A 21,509-nucleotide genomic window follows, 5' to 3' on the forward strand; every position below is an offset into this window, starting at 1 on the left:
TGGTGCCTCCCGAACTCCGAGCAGCAGGCCAACACAGCTGCCTTGCCTTTTTCCTGAGGAAACGATTTGAGATGTCTTGAGACATCTTGATTCCTTGCTGTGAACGATTAGGATTCAGCAGACCCAGAGCCAGCGCAGGAACTTCTCAGATCGCAGTGCGTAGAGAGGCCGTCCAGCCTTTGGTTGAATGCTTCCAGAGGTGGAGAGCTCACTACCCACTGCAGCAGCCCAGTCCATTGTTCGCAGTGTTTCCATTATAGAACGGCTTCCACACGGGCTTCTGGCTGAGCTCTCATTACCCCAGAAGCACAATCGAAACAAATGAGTTGTTCTTAAATTCCAGGCAAGTAAAACAAAAAAGGGAATACAGTACCCGTTTATTGAAGACATGTGGGTAAAGAGGAAAAGGTAGAAATGAGGGGAAAAAGGCGATTGCCCAGGCCCACCTGGCTGGCACATCCTCGCACCGCAGCCCCGGGGGGAAGGCTCGCACACAGAGGTTGGTGTTCTTCCCCCGGAAGAGACGCGGCGTTCCCCCTTCCCCCCCTGCTTTGCCACATGAGGCCCGTGCCTTTCGTGTCCCGGGGGAGCCGGACGAGTCGCCGTGGGCTGTTCCTAGTTGGATGCGCTTAACGTCTGGTGCAGGCTCAGATCTTCGCTGGCCCTTTTCCCGTCACCCGTCCGTCAGGGGCAGCAGGCAGGTTTCTGCCGGACCCTCTTCCCAAAGCCTATTTCCCGCAAAGACTTGGGTGGGGAGGGAGGCCTGAGTCCTCTCTCTTACTTAGGGGGACCGTTTAAATCCATTGGGACATCCCTCAGGCTAGATTGTGGTGACCTGTCCACGGTTCGATTTGTACACACTTGGAGCCCAAACACGCTCATCTTCTGAGTGCTGAACCTGACCGGGGCCCCGGAGCCTTTGCGAGGGGAGAGAGCTGTGCACAGCCCCGTGTGCGGGAAATGCTTCGGACGCACACCTCTTCGCTCAACCACTGGATTCAGATGGTCGCAAAGGGCTCCAAGAAATTGCTTTGTTGGAAAGTTCTTTCTCTTTAGAAATGTTTAATCGTGGTGCAATTTGTACACAAAACTTAAAATGTACATGGTAACCGTTTGTAAGTGTATTAAAATGGTAGAAAGTACGTCCCCACGTCCACACCGCTGTGCGGCTGTCACACCGTCCATGTCCCAGAACTCTTCATCCTGCGAAACTGAAACTCTGTCCCCGTTAAACAGCGCCCCCGCCCCCGCCCCTGGTGTCGCCGTCGTCTCTATGCGTTTCGCTGCTGCCGGGCCTCGTATAAGTGGACACCCCGCGTCTGTCCTCGTGACTGGCCTGTTTCCGTAGCGTCGAGTTCATCTGTGTAACACGTGTCAGAATCTCCTTCCTGCTTGAGGCTGAATAATATTCCATCGTATGAAGACACCGCGTCTTGCGTAACTGCTCCTCTGTGGTCGGGCACTTGGGTTCCTTCCACCTTATCTCTGTTGTGAAAAATGCTGCTGTGAACACGATGTGTATGTATCTGTTTGGTCCCCTGCTTCCCGTTCTGTTGAGTACAGACCCAGAAGTGGAATTGCTGAATCATATAGTAGCTCTATTTTTAATTCTTTTGAGGAACTATCGGACTGTTTTCCACAGTGGCTGCACCATTTTACAGTCTTCTCTCTTTTTTTTTTTTAACGTTTATTTATTTTTGAGACAGAGAGAGACAGAGCATGAACAGGGGAGGGGCAGAGAGAGAGGGAAACACAGAATGTGAAACAGGCTCCAGGCTCTGAGCTGTCAGCACAGAGCCCGAAGCGGGGCTCGAGCTCACGGACTTCGAGATCGTGACCTGAGCCGAAGTCGGACGCTTAACCGACCAAGCAAGCCACCCAGGCGCCCCAAGCATTCTTCTTTCTTTAAGTTTATTTTGAGAGAGAGCGTGTGTGCAGGTGCAAGCAGGGGAGGGGCAGATGGGGAGAGAGAGAATCCCACGCAGGCTCCGCACTGTCAGTGCAGAGCCCGACACGGGGCTCGAACCCACAAACCGTGAGATCGTGGCCTGAGCCGAAATCAAGAGTCAGACGCTCAACTGCTCACCTAAGCCACCCAGGCGCCCCCGCACCGTTTTGCGTTCTTATCAGCAACGAACAGGGTTCCAGTTTCTTCACATCCTCATGACACTTGTTATTTTCCGGTTTTGTTTGTTTGTTTGTTTGTTTGTTTTGAGACTCGCCGTCCCACTGGCCGTGAGGCAGTACTGTGGTTTTGATTTGCTTTTCCGTAATGATTAGTGGTGGTGAGCAACTTTCTGTGTGCTTCTGGCCACGGGTGCATCTTCTTTGGAGGAGTGTCTGTTCAAGAAGAAAGTTCTTCCTCGTGTCGACCCAGCGCTGCCCTCCGGGGTAACCCGAGCCCGTCAGCTGGTCTGCTCTGTGGGCCTCCGGGCCCCGCATCCGCCTGCCTCTCTCTTTCCAGGCTGTGGTGCAGCCGGCCCGACCCGCGGGGCTCCCCGTCTGGCTGCCTTTTCCCGCACCGGGTCTCACTTGCGGATGTCCCTCTTTAAATGACTGACCCCGTCCCCACAGAGGGAGCGCCAGCCCCGAGGACAGCCTCTGACGTTTTCGCCGTCGTTCCTGTGGCTGGAGCGAGCGTGGGGCTCACACACCGCACCTGGCTGCTTCTCGCATCAGCCTCGGAAGCGCGGAGACCCCGTCCTGTGCGTGTGTGGTTTCGGGGGGTCTCCAGAGCCCCAGCGGTAAAGACGCCGAGAGACGGCCAGCTGTTCCCCCGCTGTGGAGGGCAGAGCCAGGGGAAGTGCCAGGGGCTTTGGGCTGGACACCAGGGAGCACCGTGGGAGTGAGGGTTAGCGCCCCACCGCCAGCACAGTCCCAGGGCCGTTGGGCTTGTCTGTGCCCTGGCACCAGGGCGCTCCCCAAGCGCAGGACCCCTGCGTGCAGGCCGCGCCTGCCCCCTGGCCTCGGCCTGGGGGTGCTGACCTCTGGGGACGCGGGGGTCGTGGGGAGCACGGCGGAGCGCAGAGTCAGGGCTGGTGACCCGTCAGAGCCTCGGCCGGGCCGTGGGGAAAGTGGGGACGCTGTGGTGCGTCTCGTTCCCTTCGGGGAGTCGTCTGTAAAACGAGCTGCAGCCTGTTTTCCGAAGGAAATGCTCCTGGTGACGTACTTTCTGCCAGTCTGTCCCGGCTTCCGGTGCCGTCACACCCGCGTGGGTCGGGGGAGCCAACGTGTGCGCCCGGCGTGTCCTCTGTGCGCATGGGTCCCGGCTGCCCTGCTCGGTGCTCTGTGCCCGGGTCCCGCAGGGCAGGCGGGTGTCGATGAGCACGCCCAGTGTCGCTTTGCCTGTCTGCTCGTGGCCGGGCACGTACTGTCTCCTGTCCTGGCGTGTCAGAGCGTGGAGATCCGGTGGTTGTCTTGTGCGGCCGCCAGGCCGGCCGGGACCGAGAGCCCTGGTGAAAGTCTGCACGAAGCCGGGGAGGAGATGTCCTTCCGCACACGGGGCGTTGTGGGGCCGCGGCGACCGCGGGGCGGCCCAGACAGAGCCAGGGAAGCTTCACAGGGGTGGGGGGAGGGGTTGTGTCGAGTCCTGGAGGGTGTGTGGGACTGTCCCCACAGAGAAGGGGACAGCAGGCCGGCCGTGCAGCGAGCAGAAGGTCCAGCACCTGCACAAGGTGGCTTGGGATAAGGCAGGTGCCGGAAGGCCTGTTCCAGGCAGGGGGGGCTGGTGCAGGGTGGAGAGGGCCCGTGCGGCTTGGATCCCTCCCCCCCCCCCGCCCCGCCACAGAGCTGCTCCGGGAGGCCAAGTGAGCCCCCCAAGTGAGAGGGGCGGTTAGCCCCTCTCGAGTGGGAGGCCGCCCTCCAGGCCCCTCCTCCCGCGGCCCCGACAGGGTGGCATCGAGCGAACCCCTTTGCAGAGCGAGCGTGGGGCGGGGGCCTGGGCAGCCCTTCGGACCCGCTCCCACAGCATGCTCACCGCGTGCAGCCTGGCCCCGGGCGGGTGCTGGGGCTTGCGGGCACAGGAGCCTTTGGGGTGTCCCGAGGCCGGAGCTGGGGGCCTCCCCGAGCCCAGGTGGGAACGGCCGGGGTTTGGGAGCCCGTCGGGCACAGGTTTCTGCAGAGGCTGTGCCCCGAGGGGCCTCCCAGGGCGGCGGCCAGCGGACCCCCACGCCTGGCCGCTCACTCACCTCCCCATTCCGGCGGCCCCAGGCACCTGCACACGTGTGTCCCACCACCTGGGGGGACCGCCCCGGTGAGCCCTGCCTGCGCGCTGCCCGGTGCACTCACTCCTGCGCGCTGGGCCTCCACCGGCTGTGACATTTCTGAAGAGAGCTTTAGGGCCATATAAGGTTGCCAACCTTTAGAGGTTCATTCATTTTTGAGAGAGAGAGAGGGAGAGAGACACGGACAGAGACAGAGCGTGAGCAGGGGAGGGGCAGAGGGAGGGGGAGACCCAGCATCCGAAGCGGGCTCCGGGCTCCAAGCCGTCGGCACGGGGCCCGACGCGGGGCTCGAACTCCCGGACCGCGAGATCGTGACTTGAGCCGAGGTCGGACGCTCAACGGGCGGAGCCCCCAGGCGCCCTGTGGTTGCCAACTTTTAATTTTGCTCAGTAAGGACGCGAATAGTTAAGTAAAGTGTCGCTGTGGCCGTATTGGCATTTTCCACCGTGTCACGAAGAAGGGGTGAGACGCTTCGGCAGCCAAGCTGCTCCCCCAAGGTTTTTTCCTGCGGCCTCAGACTAGGGGGCTCTCTGCAGACCACCCAGGGGTGCTTGGGGCCCGGCCGCAGGGGACGGTCAGCGCCTCCGTGAGGGCTTTGTGTTCGCACCACGGGAGGAGCAGTGATTGACTTTCTGGTGGGTGCTTTGTGGCCTGTGTAGGCAGGTGGGAGGCAGGGACTGAGCCCAGAGTGGGTGGCCCTGCAGACAGCTGTCCCCTGGCCCCCTTCCCGCGGGCGTCTGGCTCTGTGGTTCGTCCCCCTGTCCCTGTCCCCTCACCTCTCTGCAACCTCGGCCTCCCTTTTTCTTTTTCCACTTTCTATTCCTGGCCCACTTGTCTCGCTCTCTGTACTCCTACCCCTGAGCCCTGCCCTTAACCGGTCATAATATGCAATTTAAAAATATGTTCTTAGAAAAAAATGTATGTTCTCTGCACCTCCCCGGTTTTGTTGCGATATAATTGACATATCACGTCGCGTTAGTTTCAGAGGTACAACTTAGTGACTTGGTATTTGTATATGTTGCTGAATGATGATCACACCGTCTGTCCGTCACCACACATAGTTACAGATAGTGTGTCTCTTGTGATGAGAACTTCTAAGATCCAGTCTCGGCAACTTTCAAATAAGCGATGTGGGCACTGTTCACTGTGGTCGCTGTACGGTGCGTCACATCCCCAGGACTTATTATTATTTTGTAAAAAATGTTTACAAAGTTTCTTTATTTATTTTGAGAGAGTGCATGGGAGGGACTGGAGAGACAGAATCCCAAGCAGGCTCTGAGCTGCCAGCACACAGCCTGAGGTGGGGCTCGAACTCACGAACTGAGAGATCGTGATCTGAGCTGAAATCAAGAGGTGGACGCTTAACCCACTGAGCCAGCCAGGCAACCCCCGCCCCCAGGACTTGTTACGTTCTTTGTTCCCAATTCTGAGGTCAGTTTTTATTTATTTATTTATTCATTCATTCATTCATTCATTCATTTATTTATTTTAATGTTTATTCATTTTTGAGAGAGAGCGTGTGAGCCGGGGAGGGGCAGAGAGAGAAGGAGACACAGAATCCGAAGCGGGCTCCAGGCTCTGAGCTGTCAGCACACAGCCCGACGAGGGGCTCAAACCCACAAACTGCGAGATCATGACCTGAGCTGAAGTTGGATACTCAACTGACTTAGCCCCCCAGGCACCCCAGGTCCGTTTTAAAACAAATATCGTGCACCAGGCTGGGGTACTTTCGGCGCGTGTGATCTCAGGTGATCCGTCCCGGAGGAAGCTGTCCGCCTCGCTCAGAAGTGAGGAGACGGTGTCTAAGAGAGGTTTGGTGTCTTGACCAGTTATCTGTTTATCGGTCCTGAAGGCCTCTGCCTTCTTTACCCTGGACTTCTCTGTTCCAAAACCTGAGCAGACAGACTCAGACCAACCCTCAAGTTAACGGAAAGAAGTTTCTTGTTTTAAGAACTCGTGTGAAAAAAACGCCCAAAACTCATGTGTGTTCACTAATTTTGTTAGGAATGTGAAAGTGCCTCCTGTCGCCTCGGAAATAGCCACACAAGGAAAACCCGCAGTGGCAACACGCTTCATGTTTCAAGTAGTCTTTTTCCTAAGTGCTTTTCCATAATCGAAATTTTACTAACTACACGGTTCTTGAGAAAAATGTGTTAAATACTAGGTTCACAGAGATGAGTAAGATAGAGACTCTGAATCTGAGAAATGTTCAATCTAGAGATGGTTTTAAAATAAAGAAAAAAAGTGCGTTCTTAGAGCCAGAAAGATTTGTCACTTCTTACAAAACTGGGCAAGTTGTTGAACGTCCCTGTGGCTGTTTCCCCGTCTGTAGAATGGGGGTGAGTAACGAGACTGTGACAGAGTGACCGAGTGCTGTCCTGAAGCCTGGACTTGTGAAGTCGTGTGAAGTAGGAGGCTGGCACGTGGTAGGTGCTCCGTAAATGCAGGCTCTCGTTACCGCCACAGCCACTTCCGGGGCCGCGGGACACGAGGGACACGGGGATACGGGGACGTGAGGGACACGGGTGTGCGTTCTTTCTCTCGCCCAACTCGCCGGCCGGAGGGAGACGTTAGGAAATAGAAATGCTTTTGCCTAAACAGGAAAACACAATGCGTTCCCTGATGTGGGCAACGTCTCTCTGAGCCTCAGTGTCTTTGTAAACCTGAGCACACGGTGCCTGCCTCCTGGGGACGCTGAGTGTAAAACGGGACAGAACTGAAGGCACCTGGACCCCTCGGGGCTGGTGCGTCGTGGCCGTCCACAAAGGCTGGTGCCGGCAACGTTCGTGATACTTTACTGGTGGTCTTGGCCTGACTGCCCTTGAGCCCCAGTGTGTCCGTCTGTAAAGCGGAAATGGTTTTTATTCAGAACAACGCAAAAGACTTTACCTTCTCTCTCTGGGGACAGAATGGTCTGAATCAGGGCCCCATGGTCATCAAGGTCACCTAAGACTTTTAAAAAGTCTCATTTTGTGAGACTTAATTTTAAGGTATTTTGTTACTAATGTTTGTTTATTTTGAGAGAGAGAGAGAAAGAGAAAACGAGCTGGGAAGGGGCAGAGAGAGAGGGAGAGAGAGAATCCCGAGAGGGCTCCGTGCTGTCAGCACAGAGCCTGACGAGGGGCTTGAACTCGGGACCCTGAGATCACGACCCGAGTCGAAGCCAAGAGTCGGATGCTTAACCGACCGAGCCACCCAGGCGCGCCTGTAGAGCCTTTAAAACCCCCGATATCTGGGTCCCAGCCCCGAGGTTCTGAGGCCACAGACCAAGGATGGGATCTAAAGAGCCACACAGGAAGGGAACGTGGCTGGGTTTGGGAAGCCCTGGACCGAGTGACCGTCTGTGGTCAGCTGTATGTCCCGGCAGCTAAAACCCCGACTCCTGGTTTTAGCTCTCGTTAGTGCCCCGTGCCCTGTGCTCGGCCGGCCGTCACCCGCTGTGCACCTGCATGTTCTCCGCTAGGCACTGGCCCCTCCCCGTCTTCCCCAGGCTGATCTCGGGCTGACTGGCTGTGTGATCTTGGACTAGCTGTTTTCCCTCTCTGGGCTCTGTTTCCTCTGCACAATGGGATGGTGAACATGCTCTGGTGTCCCCTCCAGGGCTGCTGCTGTGTGTTTCCTCCCCTCCTGGGGACAGCACTGTCCTGCTGGACATTCCCTCCTGAGCAGAAGCGTGGTCACCTTCTCTGTCCCCTTATTCTACTCCTGGTTCAGGTTAGGCTCCGTATCTTTGTGTAAACTGTTTCCATAGTGTTTTTAACTTCTCAACGGAAAAATGATGGGCTGGAAAGAAAATATTTAAGCCCCAGAGCATTCCACCCGTGGCCTGTCACAGTTCAGGCCCTGGTCCCTCGGGCCCACGCTTGCCGCAAGGCCTGTCCTCTTGTTGGTGCTCGTGCTTCGATGCCTGGCCTCCTGTGGGGGGGGGGGGGGGGGGCGGGGTTCTGCAGAAATACTGTTCCCAGGAAGGGGGGCCTCCTGTGTGCCTGGACCATGTCCCTTACTGGGCAAAGCCTACCAAACCCACCCGGGCGGATGAGAACTTAACTATTTTTTATTGTGAAAGGTGAATAGAAGAAAATTAAAATGTTGGGGTGCCTGGGGGGCTCAGGTCATGATCTCATGGTTTTTGGGTTCGAGCCCCATATCTGGCTCTGTGCTGACAGCACAGAGCCTGGAGCCTCCTTTGGATCCTCTGTCTCTCTCTCTGCCCCTCCCCCACTCACGCTCTGTCTCTCTCTCTCTCTCTCTCTCTCTCAAAAATAAACATTTAAAAAATTAAAAAAAAAATTTTAATGTCAATAGTGCTTCCATCCAGTGACTTGTTCTGTTTGTTTGCTCCCTGTGTGTAAATATATATGTATGTATATAATGTATAATAAACAGTGATATAAATCTCTTTCTTCCCATCCACGTACTAACGAGGCCCAACCCTGCTTAGCTTCCGAGATCAGATGAGATCGGGCGTGTTCAGGGTGGTATGGTCGTGGACTAAATCTCTTTCTTTAGGGACTTTACATCAGACCGTATGAGCCTCCCTTGTCTTGTATTTTTCGTATAACTATATTCTCAACATTTTTCTCCTTTATTTTTAAAGACTGTTGCAACCTATGGCTATCTCCTAACTTATATCACTATTTAATTTATGCAACGAATTTAATTATATATTTATATATGGTTTCGTATGTAATATTTATATATACTTACATAACTAATTGTCTAGGGCTGGCTACCAGCTTATTCTAGCGTAACGTTCTTTTCGCCAACACGGCAACGAGCTGACTCTGGGAGAGTTCGGGGTCTGTCCATCATTAATTGTGACTCTTCCGCCCACAGAACCCAGGAGCCCCCCAGCCAAGACGGAGGCGCCCCCCTCCACGCAGGTGAGTGGCCAGGACAGCAGCACCTGGACTGGGGATTGTGGGCTGGCACCGGACGGAACTTGGTTCAGATCCCAGCCCTGCCACTTACTGGAAATGTGGCCACGGGCCAGTCACGTGCTCTCTTCGAGCCTCTGTACAACGGGGTCAGAGCAGTTCGGTCGTCCCAGGACAGTCGCGGCCACGGTGGTCTGTGGAGTTGGCTGGCCTGGCTCGAAGAACGCCCTGTGCCTCGTGGCCGAGGTCTCGTCTCTGATCTGAGAGACGACGCCGCTCAGCTCGGAATCAAATTCGGTGCACCTGAGCCTTTCCTCTGAGGGCTCCCGGTGTCATAATTTTCTGGAAAGAGGATTACCTCTGAAGCTGCTTAACAAATCTTTGGGTAATCCAATTTCCCTCCCAGCTGCCTGTCCTGTGGTCCTTAATCCCCTGAGGGCCAGCTAAACTGGGAGGCTCAGCCCCTCCTGGAGCCAGCAGCCCAGGGAAGGAGCCCCGGCCTCGCACCTCATACGTGGCCGATGCAGGGCTTCCCAGGCACCGGCGGAAGAGGCTCCGGGTACAGCCTGTGCCGTGTGGCCAGCTGCGGGGTGGGCGCTGGCTGAGGGCCAGCCCAGATGTGCTCGGTGCTGAGCCCTGTACCCGCAGTCTCGTTTGATCCTGTCGTTAGCCGGGGTTCAGAGCTAAGGCGGTGGTGCCTGCGAGGGAGGAATACAGATACCCACGTGGGTTACAGGATCTGTCCAAGGTCACAGAGCTGGTAAGTGGGGGGTCCAGGGTTCTGGCCCGTGGTTTTCCCAGGAGATGGGGGCACCCGCGCCCTGGCATGGGACGTGGGGGACAGTGCTGCTGTAGCCTGTCCGGGGAGCCTCTCCTTTGGGAGAGGTGCCGTGCCCCAAGCCCTGGTGGAGAGGCAGCCGGGAAGGAGTCCTGCCTCTTGCTGGCGAGGTATAGATACAAATGACGAAATGACGGTGCAGACGTCGAGAGGCTCAGGTCAGGAGTGGAGAGGTCCCTGAGACACAGCGAAGGATGCCATGGATGGACCATAGAGGGCTGAGGAGGAGGTCGGAGCTGGTCCCAGGTGATGGCGGAATCTGCAGAAACGCGCTTACGGGGGGGATCTCTGTTTTAGGCACCGACTACTAAGGGAGACGATGAAAATAATCTCTTGAAAGATTCCGCAAATGCAACCAGCCTCCCAGGTAAGGACTGGGTGTATTCACACTCCGGTGATATCAGGGGCACAGGGACGTCTCTGCATCACGTCCGTTCTTATTCGGAAGTGTTGGCAGAAGGCCAGTCTGCTGAAGGGGAGGAGCCGTGACAGAGACGCTACTTTGCAGGCCCCCGTCTGAGGCCGTTGGCTGACGTAGGGTGAGGGAACCATAGGGAGAATGGCACAGATCAGTGAAACATGCCCCAGCTCGCCTAGAATGCAAACAAAAGGGTTGGAGTCTGACACGGAATGCAGGCTGGCGGAACTCTCTGGGAGCCTGGATTTCAGTGCTCCGCTCCCGTGTACCTGCAAGAGCCGGAAAGCTCACCAGCGTCAGGAAGGACCCGGGTCCGCCATACGTGTGGGGCTCCCGGAGCGCAGGCCGGGGCCTCAGCACGGCTCCTGGCTCTCTGTGGAAGCCCTCACCCCACCGGACGCTGGCTGCCCAGGCCCCATCCCGGTTGCAGGCCCTGCTACAAAGCACCTGGGAGGGACCTGCTGACTACCTGCGCCTGAGCTCTGCACAGCTGGGGGCTCGGGGGGACCGAAGCCACCCCACCCTCCCGGGGTCAGGCTCCGATGGAGGAAAGCAGGGAGTGCGGTGGAGAGCGGTGTGGAGACGGCCAAAGCAGAGGCATCGATAAGGCGAGGGGAATTTGGAGATGTCCGAGGGTGTGTGCAGTTGCGATCGCAGAACGTTCTGGGGGAGGTGCCGTTTGGATGGGCCTCGAGTGGCAGGGTGGGGGTGGGGTGCAGTTCAGGGGCTGCGGTGGGGAGGGGCCTCAGCGAGGAGCTCCTCCAGCCCTGTCTCCGGGAAGGCCGTCCGTGGCTCCCTGCCCAGTGCCCAGTGGGCACGTGCCCGTGGCCTGATGCTCGCTGGGCATTTCCTGCTTATGTCGGAAACTGAGCACTTGATGCCCCCGGCCCTTTCCAGCCCCAGTCTCTTCTTTTCCATCCTCCTCGTCTTGTGAACCGGTGCCACACGCACTGGGCCGCGCAGGGCGGTCGGGGGCGGGCGGAGGGGGTCGAGCGCGTGTCCTCTTCTACCCCTGCCCCACGTCCAGTCCCTGAGCCCTGCTGTTCCCAGGGACTCGTCCCCTCTGCCAGGACTTCAGGAGCTGGTGCGGGTCTCCCGTCTTTTCCTCCTAACCCCCAACAGACCCTCTCCAGCCAGCAGCCAGAGCGACTGTGCAGTCACAGATCTGGGCTCTGGTCTCTGTGGGGCCAGTGCCTGTCTCAGACCTCACCGCGTGCACGCTCCCTGTGGCTCGCTCTGCACTCACATCCTCTACCTCAGGGCCTTTGCACACGCTGCCTGCGCTCACATCCTCTACCTCAGGGCCTTTGCACACGCTGCCTGCTCTGCCCGTGTGCTCTTCCCCTGACCTGGCCAGCTCCTTTACACAGCCAGGCCTCTGCTCAGAGCCCTCTGCTAGGGGCCTGTCCTACGTCTGACGCCCCACCCCCAGCCCCCACCCCTGTCACTCCTTGACCTTCCTCTGCTTTCTTTGTCGTCATTGCCCTTGTCCCTGCTAAGGTCACGTGACATTTATTTGTTTGTCTCTCTCTTGACTAGAATGTAAGATCCAGGAAGGCGGGAGCTTTTCTGTCAGCCTGTATCCCTGTGGCTCTGAACAGAGACTTCTATCGATAAATAGTCAATAAACATTTGTTGAATGAGGGAAGGAACAAATATCAAAGACGGTGAAGTGTTAGTGAGGAAGCCAGTCATACTGCCTCTGTTACACGGCCGTCTCTGCCGGGTGCGGGGACACCCGTCCTGCAGCCGGTGCCCGGTCTGGGCTCCTGACAGCCGCGTCCAGCGGGCGCTTGAAGTGATGAGCGTCAGGAGGCATCGCGGCCCATGGTGGACACGCCTGGAGGAGCCTGGGAGCCGCGAGGGTGTGCGGGCCCAGCCACAGAGTGTGGACTCCGGGCACCAGCTCCGTGTGGCAGCTGTGGGAGGGGACGTGGTTGCCCACGAACCAGTTTGTTCTTTCGGTCCCCGCAGAGCCTGCTGTGTGCGGGCTCCGCATGGCAGGGGGGGTTGACTGTGGGGACACCTGTGGTCCCGCTGCCAGGAGCTTGAGCTGCAGCTGGAGAGGTGCCCGCGGGTGCCTGGAGCGAGGTCGCTCCGCAGAGGAAATGGCATCACCTCTTGTGACGCCAAAGGTCTGGTTGGGGTGGACGGCTCAGGCGGGAAGAGCATTCTGGAAGGGGGGGGCTCCGGAAGGAGCAGGAACATGGCACGTGGCGGACAAATGAGGTCCACATGGCTGGGGCTTGAGGACCAAGTAGGGTGACAGGTGACACCCCAGTGGAGAAAGCTTGATTTCACCTGCCTGAGCCCCTGACACCGTCCTCAGTGGAGCTGCGTCGACGGGGTCCCCAAAGCCTCCAGGCTGTTGCACCCCCGTGCCTTGGGGGCCGGGCCAGAGCTGTTCAGCGGGGGGGGGGGGGGGGGGGGCTCTCTCGCCAGGGCTGGGACCCCGGGGTCGCACTGGGCTGGGCCGAGTCCTCTGGAGCTGGCTCTGGTGGGCTAGCAGGGCAGGCCTCCGGGGCAAGGTTCCCTCGGGTCCTGACAGCACCTGGTTTCCTATTCCTCCTCCTGTTCTCTCTCCTCCTAGTGCAAGACTCTTCGGTGCCACTGCCCACCTTCCTGGTGGCCGGAGGAAGCCTGGCCTTCGGAACGCTCCTGTGCGTTGGCCTCGTCCTGAGGTGAGCAGGGTCCGGGGGACCCGTGGCCTCGTCCCGTGGTGAGCAGGGCCCGGGGGGGCCCGTGGCCTCGTCCCGTGGTGAGTGGGGCCCGGGGGGCCGTGGCCTCATCCCGTGGTGAGCGGGGCCCGGGGGACCGTGGCCTCATCCCAAGGTGAGCAGGGTCCGGGGGGGCCCATGGCCTCGTCCCGTGGTGAGTGGGGTCTGGGGGGCCCGTGGCCTCGTCCCGTGGTGAGCGGGGCCCAGGGGGGCCCGTGGCCTCATCCCATGGTGAGCGGGGTCCTGGGGGGCCGTGGCCTCGTCCTGTGGTGAGCAGGGTCTGGGGGCCTGTGGCCTCGTCCCATGGTGAGCGGAGCCCCGGGGGCTGTGGCCTCGTCCCAAGGTGAGCAGGGTCCAAGGGGCCTGTGGCCTCGTCCCATGGTGAGTGGAGCCTGGGGGGGCTGTGGCCTCGTCCCATGGTGAGTGGGGCCTGGGGGGCTGTGGCCTCGTCCCAAGGTGAGCAGGGTCCAAGGGGCCTGTGGCCTCATCCTGTGGTGAGCGGAGCCTGGGGGGCCTGTGGCCTCGTCCCGTGGTGAGCGGAACCTGGGGGGCCTGTGGCCTCGTCCCGTGGTGAGTGGGGCCCGGGGGACCGTGGCCTTGTCCCGTGGTGAGTGGGGCCCGGGGGGCCCGTGCTGGCCTCCCCCTCCTCATCTAGCTTGTGCTGCTGGTGGCGGCATGTGTTTTAGAGGAAGAACTGGCCAGATTTGAAGACGGATCAGATGAGCAGGAGGAGGGGCAAGGGTCCAGTGTGACCCTCAGGTCTCTTGCCTCAGCAGCTGGGCGTGTGGCAGATTGTCAGTCTCGCGGAGACTGCGAGCATGTAGACAGGATGCGGGCAAGGCCAGGACAATCTGTGTGGAATTCCAACACGGGAAGGTTGTGTAGACGCAAAGGGGAGCCGGGAACCGTGCTGACGGATCAGAGGGGGGTGGGGTGTGTGCGAGACACAGAAGTGAGGCGTCAGGCCCTGGGGCTGCAGTGCCGTTCCACGTGGTCTGTCCCACGGGAGCCGTGTACAGACATGGGGAGGGTGCCACGCGGGCATCAGCAGGGAAGTCTGTCCCCGGGCGAGTCCGAGGGGCCTGGCCACACCTCCCGGGGACCTGCAGGGGTCACCTTTCAGTGCTGTGTCCTCGCACCTCTCCAGCTGAGGTTACCGTGCCCCCTTCACGTGGCCTCTCCCACCGGGTGGCCGTCGGCTTTGTCACTCACACCGAGCTTGCAGACACGTCAGCCAGCAGTGCTCCTGAGGCGTGGGCAGGAGGCGTGTTCGTGGCCTTGGCGGGAGCTCACGGTGTTGCCTGTGCTGAGGTCTCGGGAGGCTTGGTCGGTGGCTGGTCCAGCGCAGGGCAAACTGGAGCCTGTCCCTCCTGCCTCTTGTCTGGTGGCGGCTGTCCGGGTTGTCGCTGGTGATCGTGAGGGGAGGCTTGGGGGCGAGAGACCGCCACGCTCCCGGGGCCCTTGCGCAGTCTCAGGAGCGGCCGTGGCACCACGGTGGTCCGGGTGACGACTCAGACTGCGTTCGGGGTGGCGTCCGCTTGGACGCCCAGCGCAGTGGCGAGCCGGTCGTGTGGAGGGTGTGCGGGTGAGGCCAGAGCGTGGGAGGCCGGGGTCTCACCAGCTCTTACACGTTTGGAGCAGAGAGGGGCCCTGCCAGCACTTGCCGCCCCTTTCCTGCCGCCTGCGAGCCCGCCACGGACCCCACCGAGGAACCGTCGGGGCCTCCACTTGGCCCGCGAGGAGGCTGGAGCTGGGGGAGCGTGGGAGACAGCGGCTGCAAAGGCCAGGATTCAAACCCCAAGCTCATGTTCTGTGGATGTGGCCGTCACGGTCGTTTAGGGAAGTTCTTTACTTTTACAAATGAGGGAGCGGACCTGAGAAGTAGGGTGACTTTGCGCCTGGAGCCAGGACTAGAGCCCGAGCCCCGAGGGTCCCCACCCACTAGGCTAGCCTGCTGTGGCCGACGTGGGCCCGGGGAGTGCGGCCCGTCCGCTCCTGGCCGGTGGCTTCACTGACCGGCAGCCCCCTCTCGCTGTGCCGTTCACCACTGAGCGAGAAGCGTTAGGCTGGGCGCTAACCGCCTGCCGTTCGTCATAAAGCTTGTTTGCTCACCTGCGGATGGTGCTTGGACGCTGGATGGTTGCTACGAGCCTCGTGTAGAGAACACACAGTAATTTATTTCCTCGCCTGGTGACTTTTTATTTTCTCTCGTCTCAGGCAAATTTATTTGGAAACAGCCCAGTTCTTTTTTTTTTTTAATTTTTTAAAATGTTTATTTTTGAGAGAGAGAGAGAAACAGAGCAAGCAGGGGAGGGGCAGAGAGAGGGGGAGACACAGAATCCGAAGCAGGCTCCAGGCTCCCAGCCGTCGGCACAGAGCCCGACTTGGGGCTCGAACCCGCAAACCATGAGATCATGACCTGAGCCGAAGTCGGACGCTCAACCGACTGAGCCACCCAGGCGCCCCTCATCCCAATGTTTTAAAACCACCTTGTGTGTCGCTTCTCACTGGGTTACTTGTTTGAAAGAGTGACAGTTGTTATAAATGTTTTAAAATGTTTCTTTTAGCTGCAGAAACTTTTCTTAAAACATTATGAAGCCCAAATATGTAAGACACGAGGTGGCGACTGGGGTGCATGAAGTCTGGCCGCTCAGCTTGGTTCTTTGCCCCCATGTCCCAACCTCTCCAGCCCCCGGCCTGCTCAGACCCCCCGCTCAGGCCGGAGCAGTGCCTGCCGTGGACGCCCCCCAGGTTGGCTGCAACCAAAGTCCCTTTGAGCCTAGTCATTTGTAGAAAGCGTCTCATTCACTCAAAATATTTCAAAAGAAGAAAAGCTCGTCGTTCTTAGTTACCCATCCAGTTAGTTGCTTTGGAAAAAAGAGGTCAGACGCTGCTCTCCCTGTAGGTTAAATAATGTCGATAGAGGCTTCAAAACAAATTTGTTTGCTAAATGGTGATAAGTAGAAGGAAGAAAAAATCCCGCGGTATCCAAAGACGGCCTTTTTGCTTGTTAAGACGTGAATGTGGTCGAAGTCTGGCCGATACAGACAAGTGCACACGTCCCAAGCCAGCAGGTCCACGAGCTTGCGCGAAGTGAGCGTATGGTCCACAGCCCGATCAAGAACCGTGGCGTTTGGATGCGTTTCCCGAGCCTCGTCCTCAGCTCAGTTCTGTCCTCACGGCGCCGTGACTGTCCTGTATCCACAGCCGTGAGTCCTGCCTTGTGAATTTGGCCTCAGTTACAACCTAAGTGCTTTTCCCCGCATCGTTTCGCTGCCGTTGCACCTCACTTTCCTGAACTTCGGGAAATTCCCGAGCCGCTGTCGGGCCGCTGTGCCCAGGCTCGCTCCAGCAGCCTTCGATGGGCGTTCGGGTGGGTTTGCTTTCACAGACGACGCCGAGTCTGACATCTTCGCGCGGAACGCTTTTCCCACAGCCCTGCTATTGCCTTGGGGTGTTTTCTCAGAAATGGAACTCCTAGGTCAGAGGGTCAGAATATTTTGAAACGCAGAGTGTCATGCCTGCCCTCGGCTCTCCCCTGAGGGAGGGTAACTGCCCCCAAGGGCCCCGCTGCCTTCCCTGCCCGGTGCCTGAATGGCGGAGCCTTCAGGAACATTCTGAAGATTGTTTATTCCATTTGGGTAACAGGCTAGCAGCCAATGGCAGATTGGAGCCAACTCTCCATGATTTATCGTCACCAGAACAGGAATAGCCTGTTGATATAAAAAGAAACCCAAGGAAAATCCCCAAACCTTGTTTTTGACACTGGTTTCCCTCCTCCCTCCAAGCCCTTCCTGGAGCAGCTGACGTCAGGTGGGGCCGAAGGAGGTGACAGAGGGGAGCGGGGCAGCGGTGGCAGCGGGGTGCCGGCCGCGTGGTCACGGGGCCCCTCAGGAAGGGGCCTGATGTATCTTTGGAGACTCTGGCCCGCGAGTGACTTTCTCGGCCCCTGCGCCCTGGCCGTGGGCCCGGCGCAGAGCAGCCTGAGGGGAGCTGTGATCGGAGATGCTTATCTCCTTCCTGCTGAAGATCTGCTTTCCTGTCAGATGAGTCACTTGTGCCCGACGGTGCCCACGGCGGGGTCTGTGCAGACTCACCAGCGTGGCTGGAGTGGCCCAGAGGAGCAGGGCTGTGGACGGAGGGGCAGCCCTGCCCCTGCTGAACGGAGGCTGCCAGCCGTCGGCCCCGCTGGCCGGAGCTTGACCCACAGGGCCATTTTCCTTCCTCTCTTTTCCAAGCGAATGGGCCTGGGACCCATGGTGCACCTGTGCGCAGCCTGTGGCACAGGACCGATGACGTGCTTAGTGCAGTGAAGGGACACGCCTGGCCACGTGTGCCTCAGTTTCCCCGTTTGTAAGTGGGACCAACAGTACACACGTGTCCCTTGGCGTGTTTTTGAAACCCCCAGCTCTTCAGAGCGCCGTGCCGTGTAAGCCCCTGTGATGGGGTAGACGGCTCTCGCTCCTCTGAGCGGGAGGCCGGCGCCGGGCCCCCGGGGGAGCCAGCGGCTGGCGTTTCTCACTCGGGTCCGTCCCCGGGGCACTAACGGCCATGTGCTTTGTCTTTGTCTGTCTCCGTGAAGGTTCAGGAAGACGTGGAAGCTGCAGGCCCTGAAGGAAGGCAAGGCCAGCACACAGCCACCGTATGCTCTGGGGCAACTGGTCCCCGACCGGCCCCAGCCCAGGCCGGGGCTCGTCCCCCTCCTCTCTCCTCCCGTGAACCCCGGCAGCCTCGGGTCTGACAACACGTCGGGGCACGGCCGGCCGGACGCCAGGGGCCCCCGGAGCGCTTACGATGTCACTAACAGAGACTACTTCTTACCCAGATAGCTGGCTGGGCGCGCGGGGCAGGCGGGGGCCAGGCCTGCCCTGCCGTGTGCGGGACAGAGCGCCAGCCGGCCCCTCTCGGGCGCCGGCGGCGCGGGGCGGCCTCGCAGGAGGCGCTTGGCTTCCTGGAACAGGCGTGCGGCCCCTGCTGGTGTCCGGGAACTGCCCCTTCCCACACGCCCCCGAGGGGCCCGAGCCCACGCAGGCTCGTGGGTCCACCGTGCTGGACGCTCGGGGGAGCAGAGCCGGGTGTGGGCTGTGCAGGCGTGGCGTACTTGACCTGCTGGCCGTCCGCACACCCCGCTCGCCTCCACCAGCTGCACCCTGCGGCAGGTGGGACCCCAGCCGCCGGCCCCCTGGTGCCCTGCACCGAGCCACCTCCCAGCTGGAGTCCCAAGTGCCTTCAACATGCAGTCTTCTCAGGTCCGAGGGCGGGAGAGGGCTCGCCTGCCTTCCCCACACCTGAAAACAGCACAGACGGGTCGGAGAGCGTCTCAGGGCCTGGGGGTCTGAAGTGGAATCGTACTCACTTCCTCACTCGCATCGTGCTGCATGGGAAGGGTGATCCTGGGCACTGGCCGGACCACAAGCAGGTGCACTGGCTCCAGTTCCCCGTCTGGACCCCAGGACTAAAGGAGGAGAGACGAAAAGGGGGGCAGGTGCTGGGGACAGGCCTCCTCGCCCCCCCAAGAACTGGCAGCGGGGGCCTCCTCCGTGGCGGTGAGGGGTTCACACCCACTTTGCTCTGCCTCCGTCTACTTTGTTTTCAGCTGAGCCCGAGGAAACAAGGGAAGATGATATTTATGTGAAAAGACAGAAAGCAAGAATGTATGTCAACCTGCTTTTTACGAGAATTGCTGTTTGACGTTGAGAGGGCGCGAGAGCCCGCGTTTGCCCCGTGTCGGGACAGGAGTCACTTCGGTGAGGACGAGGACGCTTGTGTAGCACAAAACTGCGTCAAGGGGAAAAGGAGGAGAAAGACAATTTTCCTTTTCGAGCAGAGTCAGGTTTCATTCTCTGTCTTGTTTTTTTTGTCCTAAAACAACTGCCTCTTTTCGAACTTGGGGCGAAGCAGCTGTTCCCCCCCAGGCAGCCTCAGGGGACACGCTGTCCAGCCCCCACCCCAGCCCCGGGCACGGGGGGCGGTGGCCTTCTTACAAAGTCTGCTTCTGTGGAGCCTTCTTCAGTTCCTTGAATTCGGTTCAGCTCAGCTGGGATGGGAGCAGCGCGGAGCGTGTGGCCGTGGCCGTGCGTCCGGCCATGACAACCGGGGGATGCTCAAGGTTTCCCCAGCCAGTGCCCTCCAGCAGCATGGGCTGTCCCAGGATGAAGCTGTGATCAGTCAGCCTTGTGGCCACGGCTGAAAACTTAGGAACCACAGACTTTTCTCATCAGCTACCTTTTTAGAAAAACAACCACCAGCACCAGACAGGCGGCAGCGGGGCAGAATGACCACGAATCGCTCGCTGTTCGCCGGGCTCACACTGTCCCTGCCCCGGTGGGCGGGTTTCGTTGCCATGCTGTGGGCAGCTCTCAGGCCCTGATGCTGCTTTTGGAAACTGGTCTTAAGCCGACAGAAGTTAGGCAGGGGTTTTGTTGTTGTTGTTGTTTTTCTATACCGTTTCTTTGAGAACAGCAGAAACGCCGTGAACGGGAAATAACGAAAAGCCAGTGTGTGCATGAGAAAGGGTGACTCTGTGCCTGTGGGTCCTTGACTCTTCACAGGGCTCTACCCTGGTGGCAGGCTGAGCCGTAGGCGGAAGACGGCGATCCGGAGCTCTGGGCTGCTGAGGGCGCCAGTGCCGCTGTGATCTCCACGCTGTTACCGCTTTCGTTATTATTGTAATGAAACTGCCTTTTGTGTGTGTGTATTGAAGAGGGTTTTCTCCCTTTCTTTCTTTATAAGCTAGCGCAAATGAAGGAAGAGCGTTTTCCTCTGGGTTGTAGGCTGCTTGGCGGGCACAGGGGCCCCTGCCAAGCTCTCTCTCTGTGTGCCAATCGACGGCCGCCTCCCGGGCCTGTGACGCCTCCACGGCGATGTTACCCACCTGACACCGGCCGCCGCAGCAGTCACATGTGAAATGACGGCCCATCCTGCCAGGTGGGAAAAGTTGAAAATGCCCTGGTTCCAGGTCAGTTAACATGGTCAGTAATTCCTGTAGCATTAATGAAAATCCGTTGGAGATGTCCGGGGGTAGCATTGAATGTATCTGCAGAGCCTTTGGGAACTCCGAGAGCTCCTTGCTCAGATGGGGCCTTGCCCTTCCGTTTGCCAGGCTCCGGGCTCACAGAATCCCTGCCCCCCGCCCCGGGATGGGTCACCATCATCACGCGTGCCGTCGGCTGCTGGAGCCCGCCTGGTGGTGAACAGAGCAGGCTGGGAGTGCTCATGCCAGGTGGGTTTCCTGCAGAATGTTCAAGAATGTCTTGCCCAGCTGAGCTGTATCGCCTCGTCACAGGCCCTGAAGCCTGACCCACTTGGGCACGAGGCTGGCAGCCGGCGTCAGGGGGAGTTGCTGTCTCAATCTGGAGACACGGGCACCGGGTGGCCCTTCCTGGCTTCCCCGGCTGCAACGGGGCTGTTGCTGGAAGGTGGGCCAGCGGGTTCAGGCTCTGTGCCAGAAGCCTCTGAGCGTCCCCCGCAGGGCCTCAGAGGGCCTCAGGGTTTCTATGACAACCTTAATGATTATCAGGAAATACTGCCAGTCTGCGAACGTCCCCGCTTTAGAAAGGAACAGCATGTAGCAAGGCTGTGCGTGCAGAAACCACGCCTGGATGGCGTCACGTGTCTGTTAAACACAATACCTCAACTTTACAATGTGGTTGGTTTTTTTTGAGAGAAATAATAGTTTTAATTTTTGTGTTTATTTTTTACCTAATTGCCTGAAAGCAAACACCAAACGCTGATGTCTGTATGTGGGGCAAAGGGTCAGTATGATGGTTTTCAATATTTTTTTCTTTTTATCAGCTATTTTGTGTTTAAAGTGAAAACTGTAAGTGTCTGAAATAAATAATTTCTACAAATATGCTTGAGATGCAGTTATGCCTCGGGCACTGGGCTGCTTAGAGGAAGGACTTGCCTGATGAAAGGGGACAAGGGCTTAAAAGCGAGTGGAACCCTCGCCCCCGCTCACCCCGTGCAGGACCAAGTCGCCTCTAGAAAGAATCAGATAAGTCCAAGAAACAATAGCAATTTCTCGAAAGACTTTAATTGTACAAATGTTTCCCCAAACGAATCCCGGGGCTTCCGGAAGGGTGTGGGTGCCGGTGCCACGTTTACTGTCCCGGTGGGGAAGGAAGGGGATGGGCCGCGGCTCATCGGGAGGCTGTTTACTGAACAGGGGGCGTCAGCGGGATCACAAAGCTGCCGCGGCCTCCTGAGCGGCAGCCTGGAACCGTCCCCTCTCGCAAAGGGTCTTTGGCAGGAAAACCCGGGCCGCAGCCCGCCCGCGCCTCCCCGACGGACGAGAGCCATCCCGCATTAGCTCTGTGTCAGTGGCGCCAGGCTGGGGGCCCAGAGACTGGGTGGCTCAGGCTGCGAGCCGAGGCCCCGCGGGGCGCCCGGAGGGAAGCCACGGAAGCCACGGCCGCGCCTGCCCGGCCCACCGCC

At 58.9% G+C, this 21,509-nt stretch overlaps 1 protein-coding gene across 2 annotated transcripts in view; it reads left to right on the forward strand.

The window, feature by feature from the left end:
- Positions 1–20,927, forward strand: part of IL6R (interleukin 6 receptor) — a 40,907-nt gene extending 19,980 nt beyond the window's left edge. The window contains exons 7-10 of one of the 2 annotated variants that reach the window (XM_027048711.2): positions 9,060–9,106; positions 10,236–10,305; positions 12,947–13,037; positions 17,656–20,927. In XM_027048711.2, coding sequence (XP_026904512.1) covers positions 9,060–9,106; positions 10,236–10,305; positions 12,947–13,037; positions 17,656–17,902 — 455 coding nt within the window. In that variant the 3' untranslated portion in view covers positions 17,903–20,927. Of the gene's footprint in view, positions 1–9,059; positions 9,107–10,235; positions 10,306–12,946; positions 13,076–13,416; positions 13,523–17,655 lie in introns of those variants that run through there. The other variant, XM_053208809.1, reaches the window with a different exon arrangement.
- The last annotated feature ends 582 nt before the right edge of the window (positions 20,928–21,509 follow it).

Source organism: Acinonyx jubatus, chromosome E4 (assembly GCF_027475565.1).
Source record: "Acinonyx jubatus isolate Ajub_Pintada_27869175 chromosome E4, VMU_Ajub_asm_v1.0, whole genome shotgun sequence".
NCBI classification, from domain to species: Eukaryota; Metazoa; Chordata; class Mammalia; order Carnivora; family Felidae; genus Acinonyx; species Acinonyx jubatus.